This window comes from Lepisosteus platostomus, chromosome 4 (genome assembly GCF_059453375.1).
Source record: "Lepisosteus platostomus isolate fLepPlt1 chromosome 4, fLepPlt1.hap1, whole genome shotgun sequence".
NCBI classification, from domain to species: Eukaryota; Metazoa; Chordata; class Actinopteri; order Semionotiformes; family Lepisosteidae; genus Lepisosteus; species Lepisosteus platostomus.
Window position 1 is genome coordinate 2,559,996 of NC_142614.1, and position 20,415 is coordinate 2,580,410.

Below are 20,415 nucleotides of genomic sequence, written 5' to 3' on the forward strand. Positions count from 1 at the left end.
AGCTCTGTGCCTGAGCTGTAAACACGCACGTTCCTGCAGGGATTCCTGAAATTCTTCAGATGCTGGATCCAAATGAGAACTGTGGGTAACTGGTGTGGGAGAAATGAAACCCCAATGAGTTTTTTTTTTTAATTATTCATGTTTGACATTTGTAAAAGCTGTTGTGTCGCAGCTGGGGTCAGGGTGTGGGTGGGTCTGTTTCTGGAGAAGGAGGGGGGAGGAGGGCAGGCTTGTCGGTACGTTGTGATCAGAACTTGCTCGGCGCGCTTGGCAGGACATGTCTGCGTCATGGCCCGAGGTGCAAGGTTACGGCTGAAAAAAAACAAACGTATTCGTCATCATCTTCATCGTCGTCCTGATCAGCTGGGTCACGGCCCATCTCCCACTGGCCGTTTGACCCTCGTGACTGAGCTGCAATGGCCGTGTGGTCATTCTCCTCAGAGCTCTCCTGCTGCTGCCTGCTGGGATGGACTTGGCATCACAGCATTATGGGATTCTGTTTTCTGTTGTCACCCAGGGGAAGGGTGTCTTTGTCTCAGCTTTACAGAATAAGAAGTTCTTTAAAGTGCACACGGTGTATCGCCTGTGCCCTTTGCACACTGAGCTGTGTTTTCAGGACTCCTGTGATTTAAAGTCCATTAAGACAGCAGTAAAAGCACTTTGTGCTCAAACAACAGTGAGCCAATTCAGTTTTTCCCAAACTTTGGTTTCTGACATCTTGCCACTGGTTGACGTGTTTCGCCTTCTTTTATCTCCATGTTGGCGTGCACTAAATCCCCAGCGGTCTGTGTGTATACGTGTTCTGGAACTCGATCAACCAGATCCAAAATCGGTGAATTGGACGGCTGAGCTGCTGACTAGCAGGCGGGCCGGGTGGCTTCCTCTCGGCTGTTAAGGTTATGGTCTAGGTGTGTCGGGAGGAGGGAGTGCCGACTCGTGTCACTCCAGGAGTTTGGACTGTGACTCAGTGGGCACGCGCCCAGAGCTGTCTCTGATAGCCGGGTCCGGGCAGGGTGGGTAATGTTTAAACCGGCACGGTTTGCCTCGGTTCAGGAGAACTGGGACCCCCGAGCGTGCCAATCTTCCATCACGGCTCAGTGTCTCCTGTCCCGGGACAGGTGCGAGTAACGGTGAGGCCGTCTTTCCGGGCCAGTCTTGGGCTTGAAGGAAGGAGGCTGATCGTCGCCCGGTGGCGTCGCTCGGATCAGGATGTTGTCTGTGTGCCAACTTCTCTTCCTTGTAATGATTGTAATCCTTGCCCTGACTTGAAGAGCCTTCCCTTTAATTTCTCTCGCTGCTCAGTAACGCACAAAAAAACACTTGTCATTCCGTCCGAGAGACGCGACGTGACTGCAGAGCTCAGCTGGCATCCTCTGCCTGCCAGGGCTGGTCCTGTACCAGCTGAAACAGGATTGACTACATTACAGTAACGAAGCCGTGAATTGATCGATTTAAAGGCTCGTTACTGCCAGGGTGAATGAGCAGTGGCAGAGCCACATTCCTGAAGTTTTGAGACAAGCGTGGCCAGTAAACTTGCAGCGCGTTGGCCGATCCTGGATCCCGCAGTGCAGCCTTTTTTCCGTCTCCATCTGTTTTTTTGCGCGGGCAGCTTGGCGGTTTGCACCCCCGGACTGATGCATAGGGCCCAGCAGTGGAAAGTACAGGCGGGGGGTTGCGGAGTGTGTAGTCCCAGAAGTGGGCGTGCCCTGCACTGACATTGTGCTGTAGGACCAGAGGCAGCTGTCGATGCAGGTGAGCCCTGTTCCAGAGTTCAGGCCAGGCTCCTGGGGCGCTGTGGGCTCACGGATGCTCTGTGCTACCTGGGACAGGGCGGTTGTGTCCCGTGACCTGCAGCGGAGCCCTCCCAAGGCGTGGCCCCCGTCTACTGGTTGTGAACGCTGTGCTGCTCTGTCTCTACAGAACAAATCGTGGAAGAAACTGAAGACCGTGGTGCACTGGTCGCCTTTCGTCGTGTCCTTCAAGAAGCGCTACCCCTGGGTGCAGCTGGCTGGCCATGCAGGTATGAGACCCTCTCGCTGGGGGGGGGGCGGGGGGTGTTGTGGTGGGGGGCTGGGTGAGAACAGCTGGAGTGGGACAATCTGAGAGCAGGTGCACTCAGTCTATAGAGCAGCACACACAAGAGCCTGGGGCTGGGGGCAGTGGAGAGCCGGCTGGAGGTCTTGACTGTGCCGCTCCTCCTCCTGGCCCAGGGAACTTCAAGGCGGGCGACTACGGGAAGATCCTGAAGAAGTACTGCGAAGGCGAGCAGCAGTGCCTGACCTACCTGATGAAGGACGAGCTGCGGCGCTTTGTGCCCGGCTACTACGGCGTGGTGGAGAGGGATGGGGAGTGCTTTAACCAGATGGAGGACCTGCTGGCGGAGTTCGACTCCCCCTCCATCATGGACTGCAAGATGGGTACCAGGTGAGCACCCGGCTCCTTGACTTCATTTATGCTCAGCCCGGTCTTTTCCCTACTCTATGCTGGAAGGTCTTCCGGCGCCACCTAGTGGCCAGGGAGTGGAACAGCTCGGTATAATGCAGCGCTCACCGGGGGTGTCATGGGAGAGCATGCTCACGCTTGAGGCCCCGCTGTCTCCTTCTGCGCAGGACCTACCTGGAGGAGGAGCTGGTCAAAGCTCGTGAGAAGCCCAAGCTGAGGCGGGACATGTACGAGAAGATGGTGGCAGTGGACCCCAACGCGCCCACCCCCGAGGAGCACGCCCAGCAGGCCGTGCTCAAGCCCCGATACATGCAGTGGAGGGAGACGCTCAGCTCCACTGCCACCCTGGGCTTCCGCATCGAGGGCATCAAGGTGGGCAGAGCCTGTGCCGGACACCCCACCCACAGCCTGACCCCAGCCTTACCGTAACACTGTTTTAATTCCCCCGCGTGCTTCTGAACCATTGTCTTTAGGACTTCGTTGGTCAGGAGTAAAACAATTTTGAAACTCCTCCCGCTGGGTAGGAAACAGACTAGTGAGAAGATGGCTGGACACAGTCTCATGCCACTAAAACAGCTACACTCGCGCTCGCACCCGGGCTCGAGTTAACGGCTCTTCCCCTGACTCTCCGGTTGCAGAAAGCGGACGGCACGTGTAACACGAGCTTCAAGAAGACCAGGGACAGGCAGCAGGTCGTGCAGGCGCTGGAGGACTTCGTGGACAGGAGCACCCAAGTCCTGGTGAGTGTTTCCCGGGACAAGAGGAGGGGGTTTGGGTAACGGAAAAGAAAAACGAAAGTAAGAGCAAAGAACGAGAAATGGCCGGGAACCGGCACCAGAGCTCGTGAGGGACGGGTGCCGTGTGGCCCTTCCTGCTCCAGGGCTCGGGTGCTCAGCCTCGTCTTTGGTCTCTCCCTCTTAGGAAAACTACTTGGAGCAGCTGAAGGAGCTCCAGCTGGCGCTGCAGAAGTCGGAGTTCTTCAGATGCCACGAGGTAAGCGCAGGGTGTCGTCAGTCTGCGCCGCTGGGCCCTGCCTGGCCGTAGCAGGGCTCCTCTGGTCTGTGTGTGTCAGTGTGTGTCAGTGTGTGTCAGTGTGTGTCAGTGTGTGTCAGTGTGTGTCAGTGTGTGTCAGTGTGTGTCAGTGTGTGTCAGTGTGTGTCAGTGTGTGTCAGTGTGTCAGTGTCCGTCCCAGTTACCCACACGTTCTGTCTGGACAACGCCTGGCCTCCTCAAGGCCCTCAGCTGGCAGTGCTTCGTAAGTCCCTCGTGCCTCAGCAGTGATACCTGTAAAGTGAGGATAATACTTTGGGGGTGATGTTTCAGTGTGTAGTTAACTCTCACACTAGCTACCCCCATCTCTCAACACAAAGTGATGATTCGTTCTTGTAGAAACCGCTATCGCTGCGTTTCTGCCTCCTGTGTTGTGTGCTGGGAATGGCTCGTCTGACTGCCCGTGTCCCGCGGCAGGTGGTGGGCAGCTCGCTGCTGTTCGTGCACGACGGCTCGGGGCGGGCCCGCGTGTGGATGATCGACTTCGGCAAGACGGTCCGGCTGCCCCCGCCGCAGACGCTGGACCACCGCACGCCCTGGCAGGAGGGCAACCGGGAGGACGGCTACCTGCGCGGGCTGGACAGCCTCATGGACATCCTGAGTGCCATGGTGGGCCGCGGGCCGCGGGAGTGAGGCGCCTGGGGCGGGAGCTCACCGGAGCGCCGGCGTCTTTTAACCGTTTTTAATTACGTTTTTTAAAAGCAAAAAAAAGAATTCCCTAAGTGGCCTTAAAACGTCTTTTACCCAGAAGTGGACTGCTCTGTTTTTACCCTTTTTAAGGCTTTTAAAAACCATTACACTAGAACACTGGAGATATGTACAGTTTTGTTTTGTTTTGAATGTATATATTATTTAATTTTTTATTGTGAAAGGTTTGTGGTTCTTTTTTTTTTTTTTTTGCCGTATCTGATGCGTAGGCAGGCTTGCGATGGCGAGGGTGCTGTCCTGCGCTCCTCACCGCCGGTCTCCACCAGCCCCGAGCCCAGAGCCCTTTGCACTACATTTCCTTCTGAACAAACACGGACCTGCTTGACGCCAGGCCTGCCCTTCTGGTGGCAGCAGTCGGACCCCCGAGGCGCAGCGGGCGGCTCCGATACCGGTGGTCTCTCTGACCGGCACACGAGTCCACATGGTGGGCTGCGCGTTTCACCCATATCAGGGACTTTTATTTTCCGTCTGCAGCAACAGACGGAGGATTTAAAAGCGTTGTGCGTCCAGCTGGTGAAAAACGGGGTCGGGATGGATTGAAATGCTGTGCGGCGTGGTCCGGCGGTCTGGCCGCGGGCTCGCTAGGGGACACCCGCCCAGGCGGCACAGAAATCTGGCTGCTACAGGACACGGCTGGGCTGGCGATGGCGATGGCGTGTGGGCAGGCGGGACCCCCTCACCAGCCTGACCAGTGGGACTGGGACCAGGTATTTAGCGTTCAAAGGAAGGCTGACCTTGAGAGCGTTCTTCTCCGTCTGGCCGCAGATTGTTTCTTTTGAGCCCCCTTGGGTCACGGCAGTCGGGCGTTTCCACTAATCGGAAACTACTTCCGTTAATAAAAAAAGAATGAAGGTCCTTAGAAGCAACGGTGCAGAGCCGATGCGTGGGGGTCCTTCACTCGCTCGGCCCTTCACCTGCTTTCCCAGCAGAGGGTGCCAGCAGCCCAAGCGACGACCTGCTACATCTCAGTTCTGCCCCACCCCACCCCCCAGTCTAGATCGGTAAGGTGTGAGTTTCGTACATCTGAGAGCTGGACCTTTCATTTTTTTAACTAGTTAGGCCTTCGCTCCCGACTGACGCCATTTCAGCTCAGCGGTAGATGAGCATTTCTGTGCTTTTTTCTGGGCAGTTCGGCAGCATTATTCTCGTTTCGTCGAGTCTGCCATCTGCGCCCCACACTCGAGGATGCGCGATCAGCTTTTGACCAGAATACCCTTTTCATTAAAGTCTTCTGCCGAGGAATAGATCTGGCGTGCTGATGCTCGTGGCACGAATGCCGCAGTGACAGAAGGAGAGGTCCGCAGCGCGACGCGGCCCTGTGGCCTGTGGCCTGCTCCCTGCAGAGCCCCGGGCCTCATCTTCCCACTGGGACTCGCCAACGCTCTACCTTAACAAGGCCCGAGCTCCCACATGTACTGTCCTGAACTGCATTGCCTCAATTCATATTTCTCCCGCTTCCAATATGAGCGAGTGAAGCAGGATGCAAGTTCTCAATGAGAATTTTTTAAAAAGAAAAAGCTTCCCGAGCCAAAAAGTGAAACACCTCCCTGACCCAAAAAAGTCCCAGAATGCACTTTTGTCATCGCAGGCGCTCATGCGTACTCTGAACTGCAGCTTTCCAATTTTGTCTGTAGAGAAACGTTTTTTTTTTTTAACTGGGTTTATCCTTGTAAATAACCTTTTTGTCAGAGTAGTTTTTTCTTGGGCCCAGACATTTAGAAATGCGTGTTGTGAGGTCCCCCCTGCCAGCCTGGCTCTGCTCCTGACTCGCCTCTCAAACATTAGTTGGGGGAGAAGGAGAGGGGGAACACCGTTGGGGACGCACACAACTGAGGGCAAACGTGTTACCAGTAGTTCTGTGCGTCGCCTTTCTGTTCCCTCTCTGTGTCTTGTAGTACCCAACTTGGCCAAGTGTTTTCAGGACATTTAATCTGCAAAACTCCACAGGTGAAGCCTGAAGTCAAGTTACAGAGGAAAACACATAATGGAGACTCTGGTGTGGCCTACTCTGCTTTATGACTTTGACTGCTATAAAATAGATTAGGTGGGGAGCTACGTCAGCATGCGTAGTCTGCAAAGGAACAAGTAATAGGTTTATTCCATGCTGAAGAGAGAAAACACAACGTTTCGGCTGTGAAGCCTTCAGCTGTGAGAAAGACAGGGCAGACGGCGAAGATTAAAGAGCACAGAAGATCAAAAGCTGGGAGGAGGCAGGAGGGGCAGAGAGGCCACTGCAAAGTGGAGAGGGGTGAAGAAAGCTGTGAAGTCGAGACCTGCCTCCTCCTCTCTCCCAGCTTTTGTTCATCTGTGCTCTTTAATCTTTTCTGCCTGCCCTGTCTCGCACCCGAAGAAGACTCCACAGCCGAAACCTTGTGTTTTCTCTCTTCTCTTTTCAGCAGGGAATAAACCTGTTACTTGTTCCTTTATAAAACAGATTGCTCTGTCATTCCCACGGCAGAGTTGCAGACTTCAAGGGAGACTTCCTTAAAGCTCCCTGCAGCGTGGGCCGGAACTGGGCACTGCCCCCTCTGGGCAGCCAGTGATGATCTCCGGTCTCCGCTACGTCCAGCTGGAGCGGGCTGTGAAACTCGGCCCTCCCCTTGGGTGGCACAGACGGGTCTTCCTTCGCAAAAAAAGTCAGCTCTTTGGGTTTTATATTTTATATGCCTCTTGAAAAATCGTCTACGTAAAATCCTCTGGGGACTGGGCCAGGTTGTGTGGAGCTGGAGTTAGTTACTCCAGAGCACAAACTCCTTGCAGGTATAATGTGGAGTTTTCGGTATCTATTATATATAGGAATTGGTGTGGGTGGGGGGATGGCAGAGCTGGACTTGTGACTCCTGCCTGGAAAACTGCACCTCGGCCAGTCTGCGTTGAATTGCCAGCCAAGATAAATCACAAACCTTCCAGACCAGGTCTGAGCCCCCTATAGCAGGAACAGGCTGGATGTGCAGTTCATTGTTTACAGGAGTTGTTACAAGTGTTATTTTTTTCACCCCATCATGTTCATTTTAACCATTTTACTTATTTATAATGTTTTTTGGAACAATACTGGAATATACATGGGCTTCTCATTTTTTTGTGTGTTTTTTCGGTTTTAGTATTTATGTCATACAACAAGCTATGCAGAGAGATTGTACCACAGAGTCCATTGACATGATCTGTTCTGTATCGGTAGATTTCCCATCTCAATAAACTGGACCCGAGAGGGTCTTTTTGAACTGGAGTGCTTTGTCCTGCTCATGCATCTGTCAGCTGGCCCTGCAGGGGACGCTACTGCACACAGCAGACCTCACTTGTGCAGCTCTTTCAGCTTGTCCTGGACGAGTCCATAATAACTGGTCGGCTGGCTCTAAAATGACGTTGGCTGAGGTATCAGGGGGGTGGATAAAAAAAGAAAAAACACCCTTTGACATGAATTCTCTTCAGCTTCAGCCCCGCTTACATACACGAACCTGCACATCGACCCCCAGCCTCGGCACACTGGACACGGCCACACACTCCTGGACGCACAGATAATCTATATTCTCCGTGAGCTCCAACAGTGCTGTGATTGGAGAAAGTTTTACAAGAGTTTGGGGGGATAATGTCTGTCATTTTAAATGCTTTAACAGTTTTATTAGGAAAACAAAGCTTGAGAGAAAGAAAGCTTAGGAGCCCCTTGACCCAGAACATCATTTGTGCAAGTGTCTGCCGTCTGTGTTGGCAGGTCCTGTCCTTGAGCTGTCCGCCCCAGCCTGGCTTCAGTGCTCAGGCCTGCGGTCTTAGTCCTGCTCAGTGTCTCCGCCAGGCCTCGCCGCTGTGGATTAGCCTGCGCTGCTGTGATTGCTCGGCCCGCTCTGGTCTCTGCCCGGGACCTCTGGTACCTCGGTCTCCGTCTCCCTCTGCGGCCGGAGGTGGGGGCTGCCGCTCACTCCTGGTGCTGCTTGGTCTCTCCTGTGCAGCAGCACCACCTGCCCCGCCAGCCCGGCGCCCACCCCACCGGGGGGCAGCACGTACCGCGTGCCGTCCTGCGCCCGCTGGGGGTCGAGCTGGCACAGCTGCCTGTTGCTGTCCCGCAGCCTCTCCAGTGCCCACAGCTGGTAGCGCAGGCTCTTGCCTTGCTTGGCCAGCAGGTGCACCTCCTCCACGCCCTGCCTGGGGAGCCAGGGGGCGCCACTAGCCCGGGGCAGGAGCAGCCAGGGCAGCTGGGGGTCGTTGTGGAGCTGCCCGGTGTCCGTACCTCTCGCCACTCCCAGCAGGACCCCTGCCAACACACACCACAGCCTCCTCAACATCTACCCCTACCCAGTACACCTGCCCGCGAGGTCCACTTTCGCTTGGCTCACACTGAGCATCTAGCTGGGCCAGTTAGAGGGAAGGGTCTTCTGCCGTTTGTTCCACACAGTCTCTGAAGCTCTGAATCACTGCAGCAGCAAATCACGTGCTTCACTTATCGCAGCTAAACTGAACCAGGTCTTGGGAAACGAGCGATTTGCTCGTTGCCTCTACAACAGGCAACAACGTTCCCTCTGAAGACTCCTGGTTTAGTGAACCAGCTGGAAAAGCAGAGTGACCTTGTTATGATTGCAGCAGTGGCCTGAGAGCTCCAGTCTTGGGGGAATGCAGAGCCTGGGGTTCTATTCCATCTCATTACACCTCAGAACGAGCTCAACTTTAACGGGTCCGATTTTTAACATTTATAAGGAGCCAGCGTTGATTTAAATACCCCAAGAAAGCCTGCTAACTCCTTGGGTTTCGGGGGGGGCTCGGGGCTGGCGCACTGCCCCACGGCGGCTGCTCTCTCACCTGAGACCACGGCCCAGTGCGCCCGGTGCCCGTTCCGCAGGCACGGCTCGTGGTTGAAATCCTCATCGTAGCTTCCAGACGTGGGAGTCAAGGAATCCTTCAGGCCTCGGTGCTGCAGAGCTGGGTCACTGGGTCAGTTACGTCCTGACTACTGTCGAATCTTTGTGGCAACGTGTAAAGGGGATCACCGATCGATGACTGGGCTGGGGTGACTGACATTACAGGGTCCCCACACTTTGGCCACATGCGGTTGGTCTACGGGGCGCCGTCAGCGGCAGTGGTCGTGCCCAGAGGGGGGCTCTTGCCAGCGAAGGATACGGGACGAGGAGGGGCTGGCCGGCGGCGAGGTGCCCTATGACGCGCATCTCATTCTCTCCCCTCAGGCCTCCACTCAGCAGCTCCGCAGCTCCGCTGTACAGCTCCTCCGCCAGAAGGGCCATGGCCTGGGCTGGGGGGGGGGAGAGGAGAGGACAGGGGGTGACAGGAGCGGCACCGAGGGCCCAGGGAGGTAACCTGGGAACAAGACCCTTCAGCCTTACCCACGGAGCAGCTCTGAGCTGTTTTTCTAACTGCCCGATTTGAAACTGTAAAAATGGAAGTGTTGTCTTCGTTTTGGACACCTGGTGCCCAACGGCACTTCCGTTTGCATCTTCACGGTCTGTGGGGGCACCTGCCCCCCCCTCGGAGATCACACAAGGTCACGAGACCAGACGCGCATGTTGGAGTCTGCTCAGTGTCGTGCACAGTGTTGTGTCTCCGTTGGACCGCCCCTCCGCTATCGGAGTTGCTCGTTTTCACAGCCTTCGGTCCAGCTGCGAGAGTAGCGGACGGTAGGAAATGGGAGAACGGACACTGTGGGTCAGTCGAGGGGGCGACTCACCTGAGAACATCTCTCCCTGGGCGGTGTACCCTCTCCCCAGGGCTCGGGCCACGATCTGCTCCAGAGGCAGGGGTGTGGGCATCTGCAGGAGGTGCCCGGCCATCCACAGAGCCACCAGCCCACACCTGTGCGGCAAACCCCCACTGTCACCCCGGAAAGAGACACCCCAATGCACGTTCGCCCCCAAAACCTCACCTCGTCACTAACACACTGCTTCTGCTCCAGCGCAGACTGCAAAGTATCGCAGTCGGCCAACCAGCACAGCGCCCCCCTCTGTCACACTGGTATTCGGACTACGATCTGAGTGGTACAAGTGCTAAATATTTCTTTCTTCTAACTCAAAATAATTCAGCATATTTAACGTACCCAAACCTCCCTGACCAGACACTCATGTCTGAATGTCCACCCAGGCCGGGGGCGAGGAATACTCACTGTGGCCCATCCTGGATCAGCGATGGCACATACTTATTGAAAAGCACCCACTGCAGGTCTCTCCGGAAACTGCAGAAGGAACACATCCTCGTTTCTAATCCGCACATCCAGTAAAAAAAAATACATTCTCCAGCGCAAGTGAAATTGCATCTGAAAGAGAAGGGAGTGCTGCAGGCCAATATTTATTTTATCTTTAATATTTAAAGTTTAGGGCGGAGCGGTGGCTCTGTGGCTCAGGATCTGCGCCTGTGACTGGAAGGTTGCCGGTTCAAATCCCGTGGCTGACAGATGAAACCTACTCTGCTGGGCCCCTGAGCAAGGCCCTTCACCCCAGCTGCTCCAGGGGTGCTGTACAATGGCTGACCCTGCGCTCTGACCCCCAGCTTCTCTCCCTGTCTGTGTGTCTCATGGAGAGCAAGCTGGGGTAGGCGAAAAGATGAATTCCTAATGCAAGAAACTATATAGGGCTAATAAAGAAATATTATTATTATTATTACATTATCAATACCCATGTGTCTCTAGCAAGCTCAGAAATACGGGATGGCTTTCGTATACTCCTGTTTTGCTCAGATCTGTACAGGTCTCAGTCTCCTCCGAATTCTCATCCTTTGAAATCGCGCAGTTTGAGAAAATGGGTTGTGAGTTCGGGCCTCTGGGTTTGGCCACAGTCATTCGGGCAGCACTCCTCCCTTCCTACCTGTCCTGTCTCTGCCGGAGAAGCAGCCGGGCCTCCTCGTAGTCTCCCGAGACCGGGGCCTTTCCTGCGGCGATGGCCTGGTACAGCTTCTTCTTCCCTGGGCAGGCGGGGGCCGGGGGGGGCGGCGGGGGAGCAGGGGGGGGCGGCGGAGCCACGAGAGTCGGGGTGCTCATGGCCGTGATTTCCCTTCAGGGGTCTGTGGTGAAGAGCGACCGGACCGGTGAAGGACGCCGACGCAAATACACAAAATGTCTGCCCGTCTGCAGCCCCGAAACGCGAACGAGCAGTGCGGGGCCCCAGATACAGGCTCGAGGCGAGCAAGGGCTGGCCTGGCCAGTATTGGGGTGGGAGACGTCTAAGGGAAGCCAGGCTGCTGCTGTCAGTGGTGTTGGTGGACCAGTAGGTGGCGATATTCCCTCTGGACAGGTGTCTCCAAGGCAGTGCCCCAGTATGAAAGCTGGGGACCCTGTTTGGGAAGAGGTGCTCGTGTCCACCTGAGGTCCTGCCTGATCGGTCAGTAGAGAGAGGACACTGTCCGCAGGGCTGCTCTCCAGCCTGGCCTCCCTGCAGTTCCTCCTAATGTCCTCTCAGCAGTTTCTCTCTCCTCCACCTCATCTGTGAATAGTGAGGCAACTGTCTGTCCTGCAGGTGAGTGCACCTAAATCGCTCTGTGTTCCTCTGGGGTGGAAAGTGCAGTATAAGTGTCATTAACGACAATGATAATTATCCCATCCTGTTCAGGGTGTGGCCCCGCCTTGTGCCCTGTGCTTCTGTAAAGGACTCCAGGGTTCTGACCCTCATCAAGTTTAAGGTACAGCACCCTTACCTTAAAGCCAACTTCAGTCACCCTTTTCTCATATTGAACGGTCACTTTAATAATCTTATAAAAGACCACCACTAGCCCTAGCCAGCGGCTGGGATGAAACATACGGAGCGGAAATAAAATTCTTCACAGACTCGCAAGCGAAGAAGTTTATTCGTGCAGTCCCAGGGAGCACGTGCCCGGACGCAGCTCGCGTGCAGCGCGTCAGGGACAGAGGGGCTCCCCGATTTGGGCAGGGATTAAAAATAGACAATAAACAAATGTACCATCACTGGCTAGTTAAATGAAGTTGGAACTTTTGTATTGCTGCACTTTTTAGCTGGTTTAAACAAAACAATTAAAAAAAACTATTGTTTTCCATTTTGATGTGTGCAATACGGTGAGTTTTACAATCATTGTATAATTAAAAAGGTTTAAGTCAGAATTTGCAAAAATGTATATGAAAAAAACCTGCCACGATCAGCACACCTTCCTTTAAACGTCAGTGGAACTCGTGAAACTGGCTATTTCTGGCCAATCATAAAAGTATTTGCAATTTTATTTAAAAAAAAACTTCGCGGGATGCGTCGTCTTTTATAATTACCAAGGTAAATCAACGCGCAACTACAGCTATCTTGGAAACATTTTTATCAAATGCATTCCTTCACACACGCAGAAACCGGCCAGAACTGTATTTACTGTCTAATCAATTCTAGGCTTAACGAGCTATCAAATACTTACCCATGGAAATCGTCGGGTCCAAGTCGGGAATATTTTTACTGTGACACCCGGCGTAACACACCGTCAAGTCAAGGCGAATCAAGCCCTCTGTGAAACTGCAGATAATCATTCGTCATTTTGGCTCTACCCAGCGATTAAAAAGAAAGGCAAAACCAACTCCTTCTTAGCGCCAAAATGGCATCGTAAGCGCGTGTAAGAAGCATGTCGGACAGATTGTCCAATCAGAACTAGAATCAGAGACCGGGTGGGTGGGATATACTGTACATGTGTCCAATCGAGAGCTGCTCTAGCTTTCGCCTCCAATCGCGTTAAGGAACGTTAACAGGTAGGCGGTGTTTATGGAGTGATTGGCAGGGAGCTGGCAAATTACAGGGCAGCTGCTAGCAGTTAGTCTCCATGGTCGCCCGAGCGCAAGGAAGTCCAGGCGAGTCGAGGGAGTAGGCCGCAACCGGGAGCCGATTTTAAACAATCCGTAAGTAAATCCTTTTGTAAACGAGCCATCGTGTAATTATTTTATATTCTTTAGTCAGTTTGGTGATCGTGCGATGAACAACAGGGAGTATTTTTGTTTTTATGAAGCGTGTCGGTGATTTAATTAAATAAAGGAGCCCGACTCGGGCGTAATCCCGAAACCGTTCATTCGCTGGGCGGATCTGATTCGCGGTTGTTTGTACAGAACTATTAACTTCGTAATTGTCGCTAGAGCTCCAAAGGCGTTCGGCCGTTTTGAGGGGATTTTTTGCGAAATAAAAAAAAATTCGCAGTAAAATTTGAATTTTTGCGCGTGTATTGAGGCGGTTCTGGTGGGCGCTGGCGGTCCTGTTGCTTGGATACCTCACTGCCGGAATAACCGGGCTGGGGTTGTGATCCACCGAGTGAAACCCCCGGGCTCATGATCTGGAAGCGGGACAGCCTGAACCGTGTCCTTCGTGTTCCGAAAGAGAGGGGGGGAGTCGGGCGACTTTCCCTCCGCTAAAACCCGTTGACCCGGGGGGGGCTCGGTTCTGAGCCCGTGTTAACGATGCCCGATCTTTGCTCCTTGGTATCGAGAGCAGTTGAATTTGCCAGAAGATGGAGGCGAGAGTAAAAAAAAATAAAAGCCATATTTCTTAGTGTCCCAGTAGGCTGTCCCTTTGAGGGGGTTTGTGTGAGAGCGGTTAATGTTTAGGGCGACTGGGGGAGGTGGGGAGATCTGGCCCGGATCGGAGGGAGTCCGTTCCTCCTTGAGCTCCTGGTTTCGTGCAGCTTTTTTGTTTTTAAATAAGTTTTTATTTGAACACCAGAAATACAAAAAAAAGGAGACAGAATAAACGAAATATATACAGAAATACACACTTCAAAGCGAGAGGAATTCACAATTGTAAACACTAAAAATTAGATATTTCCATTGTATGTCTTTCTTGTAAGTTTATTTCTAACAGAATTTAAATAAAAAAGGAATTCAAGTTTAAAAGCATGAATAGAGGGAACAGTATTAGAGTATTTACATGTGTTGATAAAGTATTTTGCCAAATAATTAACATTAATAATAAAAACATATCCTTTTTTCCAAACCAGTTCTAACGAAATATAAAATAATATCAAAATCTTTCGATTTAACATTTGCCTTTACATGTTGAGCAATAACATTTTGCAGATCTGTCAAAAACAGTTTTGTATATATGCAGTTAACAAACAAATGTGACGAAGATTCCTTCTCATTATTACATAGTACACAGAAGTCGTCTTGTTCATCCAGAAAGTGTCGATTCTGGTTTCGTGCAGCTGTGCAGCAGAAGGGACCGGGTTCTGAGCTGTGCTCTTTCTTTCCCAGTGTCCTCAGCAGCCATGGCTATGCAGGAGCTTCGCCCGAACCACACCATCTACATCAACAACCTCAACGAGAAGATCAAGAAGGATGGTAGGTGCCCCCAGCAGACCCCTCGTGTCGCAGGGGAGAGGTGACGTGTGAGGAGGGCTCTCCACCCATCTGCCCCGTTTGTTCTAGCAGTGCGGATGGCCCCCGGATCAGAACCGTGTCGATGTTGTGTTTCTGACTGGGACGTGTGCGATTGCAGCAGTGTTGACGTGTGACGGGAGGTTGGGTCTGCTGGATAGTGGGCCTCTGGGTGATGTCTGGCGCAGATGGGCCTGAGGGAGGCCAGTGTTGCACCAGCTCTTGTGTGTAACAGTAAAATAATTCCCTGTGATTTATCATGGCTTTGTCCTTTACAAACAGGGGGGTGGGAGTGTGTAACAGGCTACCCAGCCATGTGGTTTGATGATACCCTGGATTCTCAGGAAACCGCCAGATGAGGTCCTGTCATCAGTTAGCTATTGACTACTAAATGGGCTGTGTCTTGTAACCCCCCATTTGTGATCTTTCATGTGTTTTTTTTTCTGAATGCAAGGAGTTTCCAGTGATTAACAGGAGCTGATGTAAAGATCATCACTCGGGCGCTAGTGTGTGGAAGGGGAGGTCTTGGCCTGCCTGGTTTTCTCAGGCGGCTTGCTTTTCTTGCAGAGCTGAAGAAGTCCCTGTACGCCATCTTCTCGCAGTTCGGCCAGATCCTGGACATCCTGGTGTCGCGCTCGCTGAGGATGAGGGGCCAGGCCTTCGTCATCTTCAAAGAAGTCAACAGCGCCTCCAACGCCCTGCGCTCCATGCAGGGCTTCCCCTTCTACGACAAGCCCATGGTAGGGCCCGCTGTCCGCGGCGCTCGCTTGCAAGCGTGGCTTTTCTTGTGCTGCGCATGTGGTGGGGGGGCTGTGGTCCTTATTAGGGAGTTGTGGTTTTCACTGTAAAAGCTCTCGGATGAAAGCAGGAATTTGTCGGGAGTGCACGACCCAGGTGTTAAAAAAGCACTAGAGTAAAACTAGGCTGGCACGGCAGTGTTTCCTCTCGCAAGTTTCCCTGAGATCCTGTCTCGGATAAAGTGGTTTAGAAAATGGATGGATGTGATGTTGTTCATCTGTTGCACTGACCTCCATCGTAATATATTGGTTTGAAAGAATGACGGTATCTGTGCTCTGCTCAGATGTGAACACACTTTGTATATAAATGCTGATGAAATTAACAGCATTACACATTGTTTTAAATACCTAGAGGACCCCCAATCCCTTTGCCCGACTGCTGTTTGTTGACTTCAGCTCTGCATTTGTTAACCTGCAGTCTCATCTTTTGATTAGCAAGCTGAAGCAGTTGTCTGTTAATTCTATTATCGTTTTTAACAAATCGCCCAGTGCGTCAGGGTCAGTAAGACTCTTGAGTTACAATTTATTCGCTCAGGTGCCCCCCAGGGCTGTGTGAGTCCATATTTCAGAAATTCTTAGGTTTGTGCAATGATGTGACCAGCATGACTTTGAATGAAAAATAACCTAAAGAAACGGTGTTCGGTGTTAGTTATTGGTGGCCATATGCAGTGAATTTGCAAGGAAATTATTACCCAGGGTTATTTAAGAATATTTAGACAATTTGAGCTGGACAGTGCTGCTAGACAACACAGAATCACCTGTCTTGAGTCAAGCTGCTCTTCTCCTTGCAGACAATTCTTGTGCAATCCCTGTTCAGGCAGGTGCAAAAATGACATCAGCTCCTTTTCATATTCTTGAACCTGAATAGCATCATCTTCCCTCTGGAAAATTTTCTTGGGTTTTCAAAAGGAAGTATTAATTTCTTCTCTTATATTAACTGCTTTAATAGATAAATATATAGACTATTTATAACTGATATGAACCGAATCTCTGTTTACCATTTATGCTGTAACAAGCTACGTATGTATGATATGTCAAGACTGTTGTAATTAGTTATGTGCATGTAATAATGTGATATACTTGGATGTACAGACACGCTGCGTGTCCATAAGCTTTGTTGTCCCCTAGGGGGAAATTTTTATCTTCTTTGTACTAGTTGGTCAGTCATTGTTGTGTAATTTACCAAGTGGGAAGGTAACAGATTTTGAGTACAGCCTCGTGTTCAGCGTCCCTGCTCACAGTCTCCCTCTCCTGCCTTCCAGCGGATCCAGTACGCCAAGACGGACTCGGACATCATCGCCAAGGTGAAGGGCACCTACGTGGAGCGGGACCGCAAGAAGGAGAAGAGGAAGGTCAAGGGCCAGGAGGTGCCAGGGAAGAAGGGGCTGCAAGGGGCCGTGGCGCCCATGACTCCTGGGGTGCCCACGCCCATACCGGTGAGCGAAGCCTGCCGAGTCCGGGGGGGGGGGGGCTCCTTCCCACGCTGCTCAAGGGCGGGAGCTCGCGAAGCTGTTCTCCTCAAACGGCTGTTTTGTGAAATCGGTGCGCCGCAGTGCGATGAAGTGTGCTCTGCTGGTCAACAACCACACGTCAGCTCAGTGTGACCACAGGCCTTGACGTGCAGGTGTGCGACGTTCGGTGTTTGTACTCAGCTGCACTGCTTCTTGGTGCACAGGTGTGCCTGCAGCTGATTGATTCTGTTGGCCAGGTATCTTGCCGTGCAGCCTGTATTTATTAGCCTGAACACTCTGCGTAGAACATGGAACTTTGTTGATGTACTTGACTCCACCGTGCAAGTGTCGGCCTGCAGTGTAAAGCAGTTCTTAAAACACCAGGGTTTCTCGGGGACTGGCACTGGTGGTGTGTAGCGGTGGAGGACTGACGCCCTCTGTGTTCGCATGCCTGTTGTTTGCAGGGCATGCCACCCATGACCCAGGCTCCTCGAATGATGCCGATGCCCGGACAGCCCCCCTACATGCCCCCGCCGGGCATGATGCCACCTCCTGGGATGGGTCCCGGACAGATGCCCCCTGGCGCAATGCCGCCTGGAGCAATGATGCCAGGGCAGATGCCTCATGCTCAGGTGTGTATCTCATCGCTTGCTGCTCCTGTAGCTCCTGCAGTGAATTTTCCTTTCTGATTGGTATCAGTTTATTGCAGATAAGATTGCTAGTTGTTTAATATCATATTTTAAATGTTGCGTATTTGGGTTTTTTTGTGTGTTTTATTGAGAGCAGATCTCATGTTCTGGTCAAACTCATGACCAGTCTGATGACCCGCTGCCAAAGCAGCAACAGATAAAAGGATATTACCCCAGAATGTCCTGGGGAACCAGGTGCTGAACCCCCTGGCTGACCTCACACTGAGCAGTAAAAAATTTTCTGTCAGCAGCCTCAGCACTTGCAGAAGATCAGATTGTTTTGGAGGAATCCGCATATACAAGCAGTTCTCGGAAGCTCATGTATTTTTCTTGACGTCGTTCACTAATATCATGAGGAGAATGGTGAAAAAAGAAAGCAGGGATTTCTTTTACAGCCTGATTACTGAGACCATACGGACCCGTGTCCTGACTTTGAATTTTTTCCATTACTCACAGTAACTTTTTTTTCTGGTTCCTCTGTTCCAGGTGCCTGAGAACCCGCCCAACCACATTCTGTTCCTCACCAACCTCCCCGAGGAGACCAACGAGCTGATGCTGTCCATGCTCTTCAATCAGTAAGTGTTTCCCGGGTGGCCTGTCGTCGTGCCCTTTCTGTGTCTGGCCTCTCGCTTTCCTAGAGGCAAGAAACTAGTTCATTCATGGGTTTCTAAGGTTCATCACTCTGAGAGGGGCAGTGGTAAACAGTGAAGGAAAAAGATTTGTCTGATCTTGTAGTTAAAAGATCCTGTCTAAACTCCAGGGTTCGGATGGTGCACTTGTTCTATTTTTAGATTTTGAAATTAATGTTGCTACCATTGCTATTGTCAACACAAGTGAATAATTACCAGTAGAGTGATGACTGGGGGTGTGTCTCAATATCAGTGCCACTTGACTGTGTGTTTTAAAAAGCATATTTGCTTATTTTTAAACTGCCTAAGCTGTGTGCCCCCCTCACAAAAACAAAATCCTTCAAAAGTGTGTTGAGGTGTCGCCTGTCTCGGTAGAGCTGCCCTCGCAATGCACCCTGAGGTGTGACGCATACAGCTTCACCACAACAACCATCGCTACACTAAATCACAGGGACAACAGGAAACTTGTCCATGTCGTAGTCTGGGGCAATTTTCTTATCGCACGGTGAACATGGGCAGTGGTCCAGTTTTTTCAGTTCTGAGACCCCTCACCTCGTGTTAATTAAAACGGCAATAGCTCAAGCACTTGCAGAGCCGAATCCAGGAGAAGCTCTTGGGCTCTGTTGCCCTGAGAGAAACGGGCTCATGAGGATGGTCAGCTTGTTTTCAAGTGCGTGTAGCACTGTTCATCCCAGGGAGCTGGACCAGGCGCAGCTGCGTCTCCTGCAGCACGGCTGACGGGAGTGGTGAGTGGCGCCTGCCTGCTCCCTGACCTCTGCCCTCTCTCCTCTCTCAGGTTCCCGGGCTTTAAAGAGGTGCGCCTGGTCCCGGGGCGGCATGACATCGCCTTCGTGGAGTTCGAAAACGAAGTGCAGGCCGGGGCGGCGCGGGAAGCCCTGCAGGGCTTCAAGATCACGCAGAGCAACGCCATGAAGATCTCCTTCGCCAAGAAATAGCCTGGCCGGGGGCGGGCAGGGGCGGGCCGTTAGCGTAGGTCTCGGGAGACCGGGGAGTGGGGGGTGGCGAAAGAGGTGTGTGAAGGTAAGAAGGGCGATTTTCCAGGACTTCTTGAAACCAAAAGAAGGGTGCGGCGGAGCGCGGTGGCGCTGGGCTGATGGCTGGAGAGCACCAGTCAGCGTCGTGGTCCCTCACGCAGTTTTGAATCCCTCTCCCATGTCACGCACTCCGCCTCGCGGCCTCCCAACATCCCGCGGCCTCCCTCTCGCCGCCGCCGTGATCTTTCTTAGAGGCCCCTGCCCTCCTCTCACATCCTCCCTGTGTTGGAGGCTCCTGCTGAACCCCAGCCGGTATGTTCGGGAGCAGAGTAAAGGACATCTCTGAGGGGCGGGGGCAGGGGGTGGCAGGTTGGGTAAGTGACTGTGGGGGGGGGCAGGACAGCTGCTTTTTCCCCCTAGTCTTAGAGGAGAGCGAGACGCCAAACCTGAGCCGTCAAACGCCAAGAGGAAATTGGGACGACTCCTCCAGTCCCGCACGTCGGCGGAGTGGGTGTCGGTTTCCTGGATCCCGTGATGCCTTGGAGCTGAGCTGGTTGCGCCGGAGGTGACGTTCCTCCGGAGAGAGGGAGACGGGATCTTCAGCCAGGGGGTTTTGTTTTTGTATCTGATTTGATTTGAAGCATTGCACCCAGAGTCTGGACATCAGACATCGTACCTGGAGCTTTCTTTCCTTGAATAAATTGTTTTTTTTAATCTTTTGCTGTCAGTTCCTCTTTTGTTGCCGCACTAAAACGAGGGACTTGGGGGGCACGTTGTCTTTAGTGCGGTGTGTGTCTGTGCCCCCTCGCCTCAGCTGAGGCCTGCTGTACAGATCTGCGCCGTGGCTGCAGTTCTGTAACAAGCTGTGCCGCAGAGCACCGGGCACGGGGCCTCGCAGTTAAGGACGAGGAAAGGCGTTTCTTTTTCAATCTCCCGGTGGTGCTTGAGTCGTCTGGCCCCGCTGACGAGCTCTGTGCGAATGGAAACATTTTATTTTTTGTTTGCTTTCTCCGTTACGTTTTGAGTTCGCTTGTGGTATTTTAGAAATGTCTTGCTGTTGTGATTGAATTGCTTCTTTTTTTTTTGGCCTATCTATTTGCTGTGAGTCACCAATCTGTTATTTCTTGGTCCGCTCCTCTTCCTCCCCCTCAAAACCGCCAGTGCTATCTTGTGACACTTGAATCTGCAGAACCACAGCCAGGCAGCAGTTAGCCTTTCTCGCGGCCTGCTTGTTTACTGTAAGGGACCGCGGCTGGACTCTTCTGCCTCTCGTTTCTTCGGCTGCCTTCCCAGCACTTCAGGCGGAGTTGTTTCTGCTACAGTGCTGTACTTTGTTGACGCATCCCCTGTGGATCAAGGCCTTTCAGAGGAAGCCTGC

At 52.5% G+C, this 20,415-nt stretch overlaps 3 protein-coding genes and 1 long non-coding RNA gene across 8 annotated transcripts in view; 2 read left to right on the plus strand and 2 right to left on the minus strand.

Moving 5' to 3' along the window:
• Nucleotides 1–7,426, plus strand: part of itpkcb (inositol-trisphosphate 3-kinase Cb) — a 31,722-nt gene extending 24,296 nt beyond the window's left edge. Inside the window, exons 3-8 of the mRNA XM_088627547.1 lie at nucleotides 1,921–2,020; nucleotides 2,211–2,424; nucleotides 2,610–2,814; nucleotides 3,081–3,182; nucleotides 3,364–3,435; nucleotides 3,910–7,426. Coding sequence (XP_088483673.1) covers nucleotides 1,921–2,020; nucleotides 2,211–2,424; nucleotides 2,610–2,814; nucleotides 3,081–3,182; nucleotides 3,364–3,435; nucleotides 3,910–4,125 — 909 coding nt within the window. The 3' untranslated portion in view covers nucleotides 4,126–7,426. The remainder of the gene's footprint in view (nucleotides 1–1,920; nucleotides 2,021–2,210; nucleotides 2,425–2,609; nucleotides 2,815–3,080; nucleotides 3,183–3,363; nucleotides 3,436–3,909) is intronic.
• Nucleotides 7,427–7,791: 365 nt separating this feature from the next.
• Nucleotides 7,792–12,692, minus strand: actmap (actin maturation protease). 5 transcript variants are annotated; one of them, XM_088627554.1, is made up of 7 exons: nucleotides 12,541–12,692; nucleotides 10,998–11,193; nucleotides 10,301–10,369; nucleotides 9,869–9,993; nucleotides 9,307–9,436; nucleotides 8,989–9,062; nucleotides 7,792–8,446 (listed from the first exon to the last, which is right to left on the minus strand). In XM_088627554.1, the coding sequence occupies exons 2-7, from the start codon at nucleotides 11,168–11,170 to the stop codon at nucleotides 8,007–8,009; spliced, it is 1,011 nt and encodes a 336-aa protein (XP_088483680.1). In that variant the 5' UTR covers nucleotides 11,171–11,193; nucleotides 12,541–12,692; the 3' UTR covers nucleotides 7,792–8,006. The 5 variants fall into 5 exon arrangements, with proteins under 5 accessions (XP_088483680.1, XP_088483682.1, XP_088483683.1 ...); XM_088627556.1 differs by having other exon boundaries at nucleotides 10,998–11,663; nucleotides 12,537–12,681; XM_088627557.1 differs by having other exon boundaries at nucleotides 10,998–11,612; nucleotides 12,541–12,680.
• Nucleotides 12,693–12,882: 190 nt separating this feature from the next.
• Nucleotides 12,883–19,751, plus strand: snrpa (small nuclear ribonucleoprotein polypeptide A). The gene is made up of 7 exons (XM_088627560.1): nucleotides 12,883–13,012; nucleotides 14,354–14,440; nucleotides 15,044–15,216; nucleotides 16,536–16,709; nucleotides 17,189–17,356; nucleotides 17,900–17,988; nucleotides 18,839–19,751. The coding sequence occupies exons 2-7, from the start codon at nucleotides 14,368–14,370 to the stop codon at nucleotides 18,996–18,998; spliced, it is 837 nt and encodes a 278-aa protein (XP_088483686.1). The 5' UTR covers nucleotides 12,883–13,012; nucleotides 14,354–14,367; the 3' UTR covers nucleotides 18,999–19,751.
• Nucleotides 17,720–18,845, minus strand: LOC148672126 (uncharacterized). The gene is made up of 2 exons (XR_015935663.1): nucleotides 18,595–18,845; nucleotides 17,720–18,047 (listed from the first exon to the last, which is right to left on the minus strand). It is a non-coding gene; the product is annotated as an uncharacterized LOC148672126 (long non-coding RNA).
• Nucleotides 19,752–20,415: the final 664 nt, after the last annotated feature.

Coding starts and splice junctions, on each gene's coding strand:
- actmap (XM_088627554.1), bottom strand. CDS start 11,170: ATGAGCACCCCGACTCTCGTGGCTCCGCCGCCCCCCCCTGCTCCCCCG. Junction 10,370..10,997: donor CTCCGGCAGAGACAGGACAG/GTAGGAAGGGAG, acceptor TTCCTTCTGCAG/TTTCCGGAGAGACCTGCAGT. Junction 9,994..10,300: donor CTGATCCAGGATGGGCCACA/GTGAGTATTCCT, acceptor TTTGCCGCACAG/GTGTGGGCTGGTGGCTCTGT.
- snrpa (XM_088627560.1), top strand. CDS start 14,368: ATGGCTATGCAGGAGCTTCGCCCGAACCACACCATCTACATCAACAAC. Junction 15,217..16,535: donor CCTTCTACGACAAGCCCATG/GTAGGGCCCGCT, acceptor CCTGCCTTCCAG/CGGATCCAGTACGCCAAGAC. Junction 17,357..17,899: donor GGCAGATGCCTCATGCTCAG/GTGTGTATCTCA, acceptor CCTCTGTTCCAG/GTGCCTGAGAACCCGCCCAA.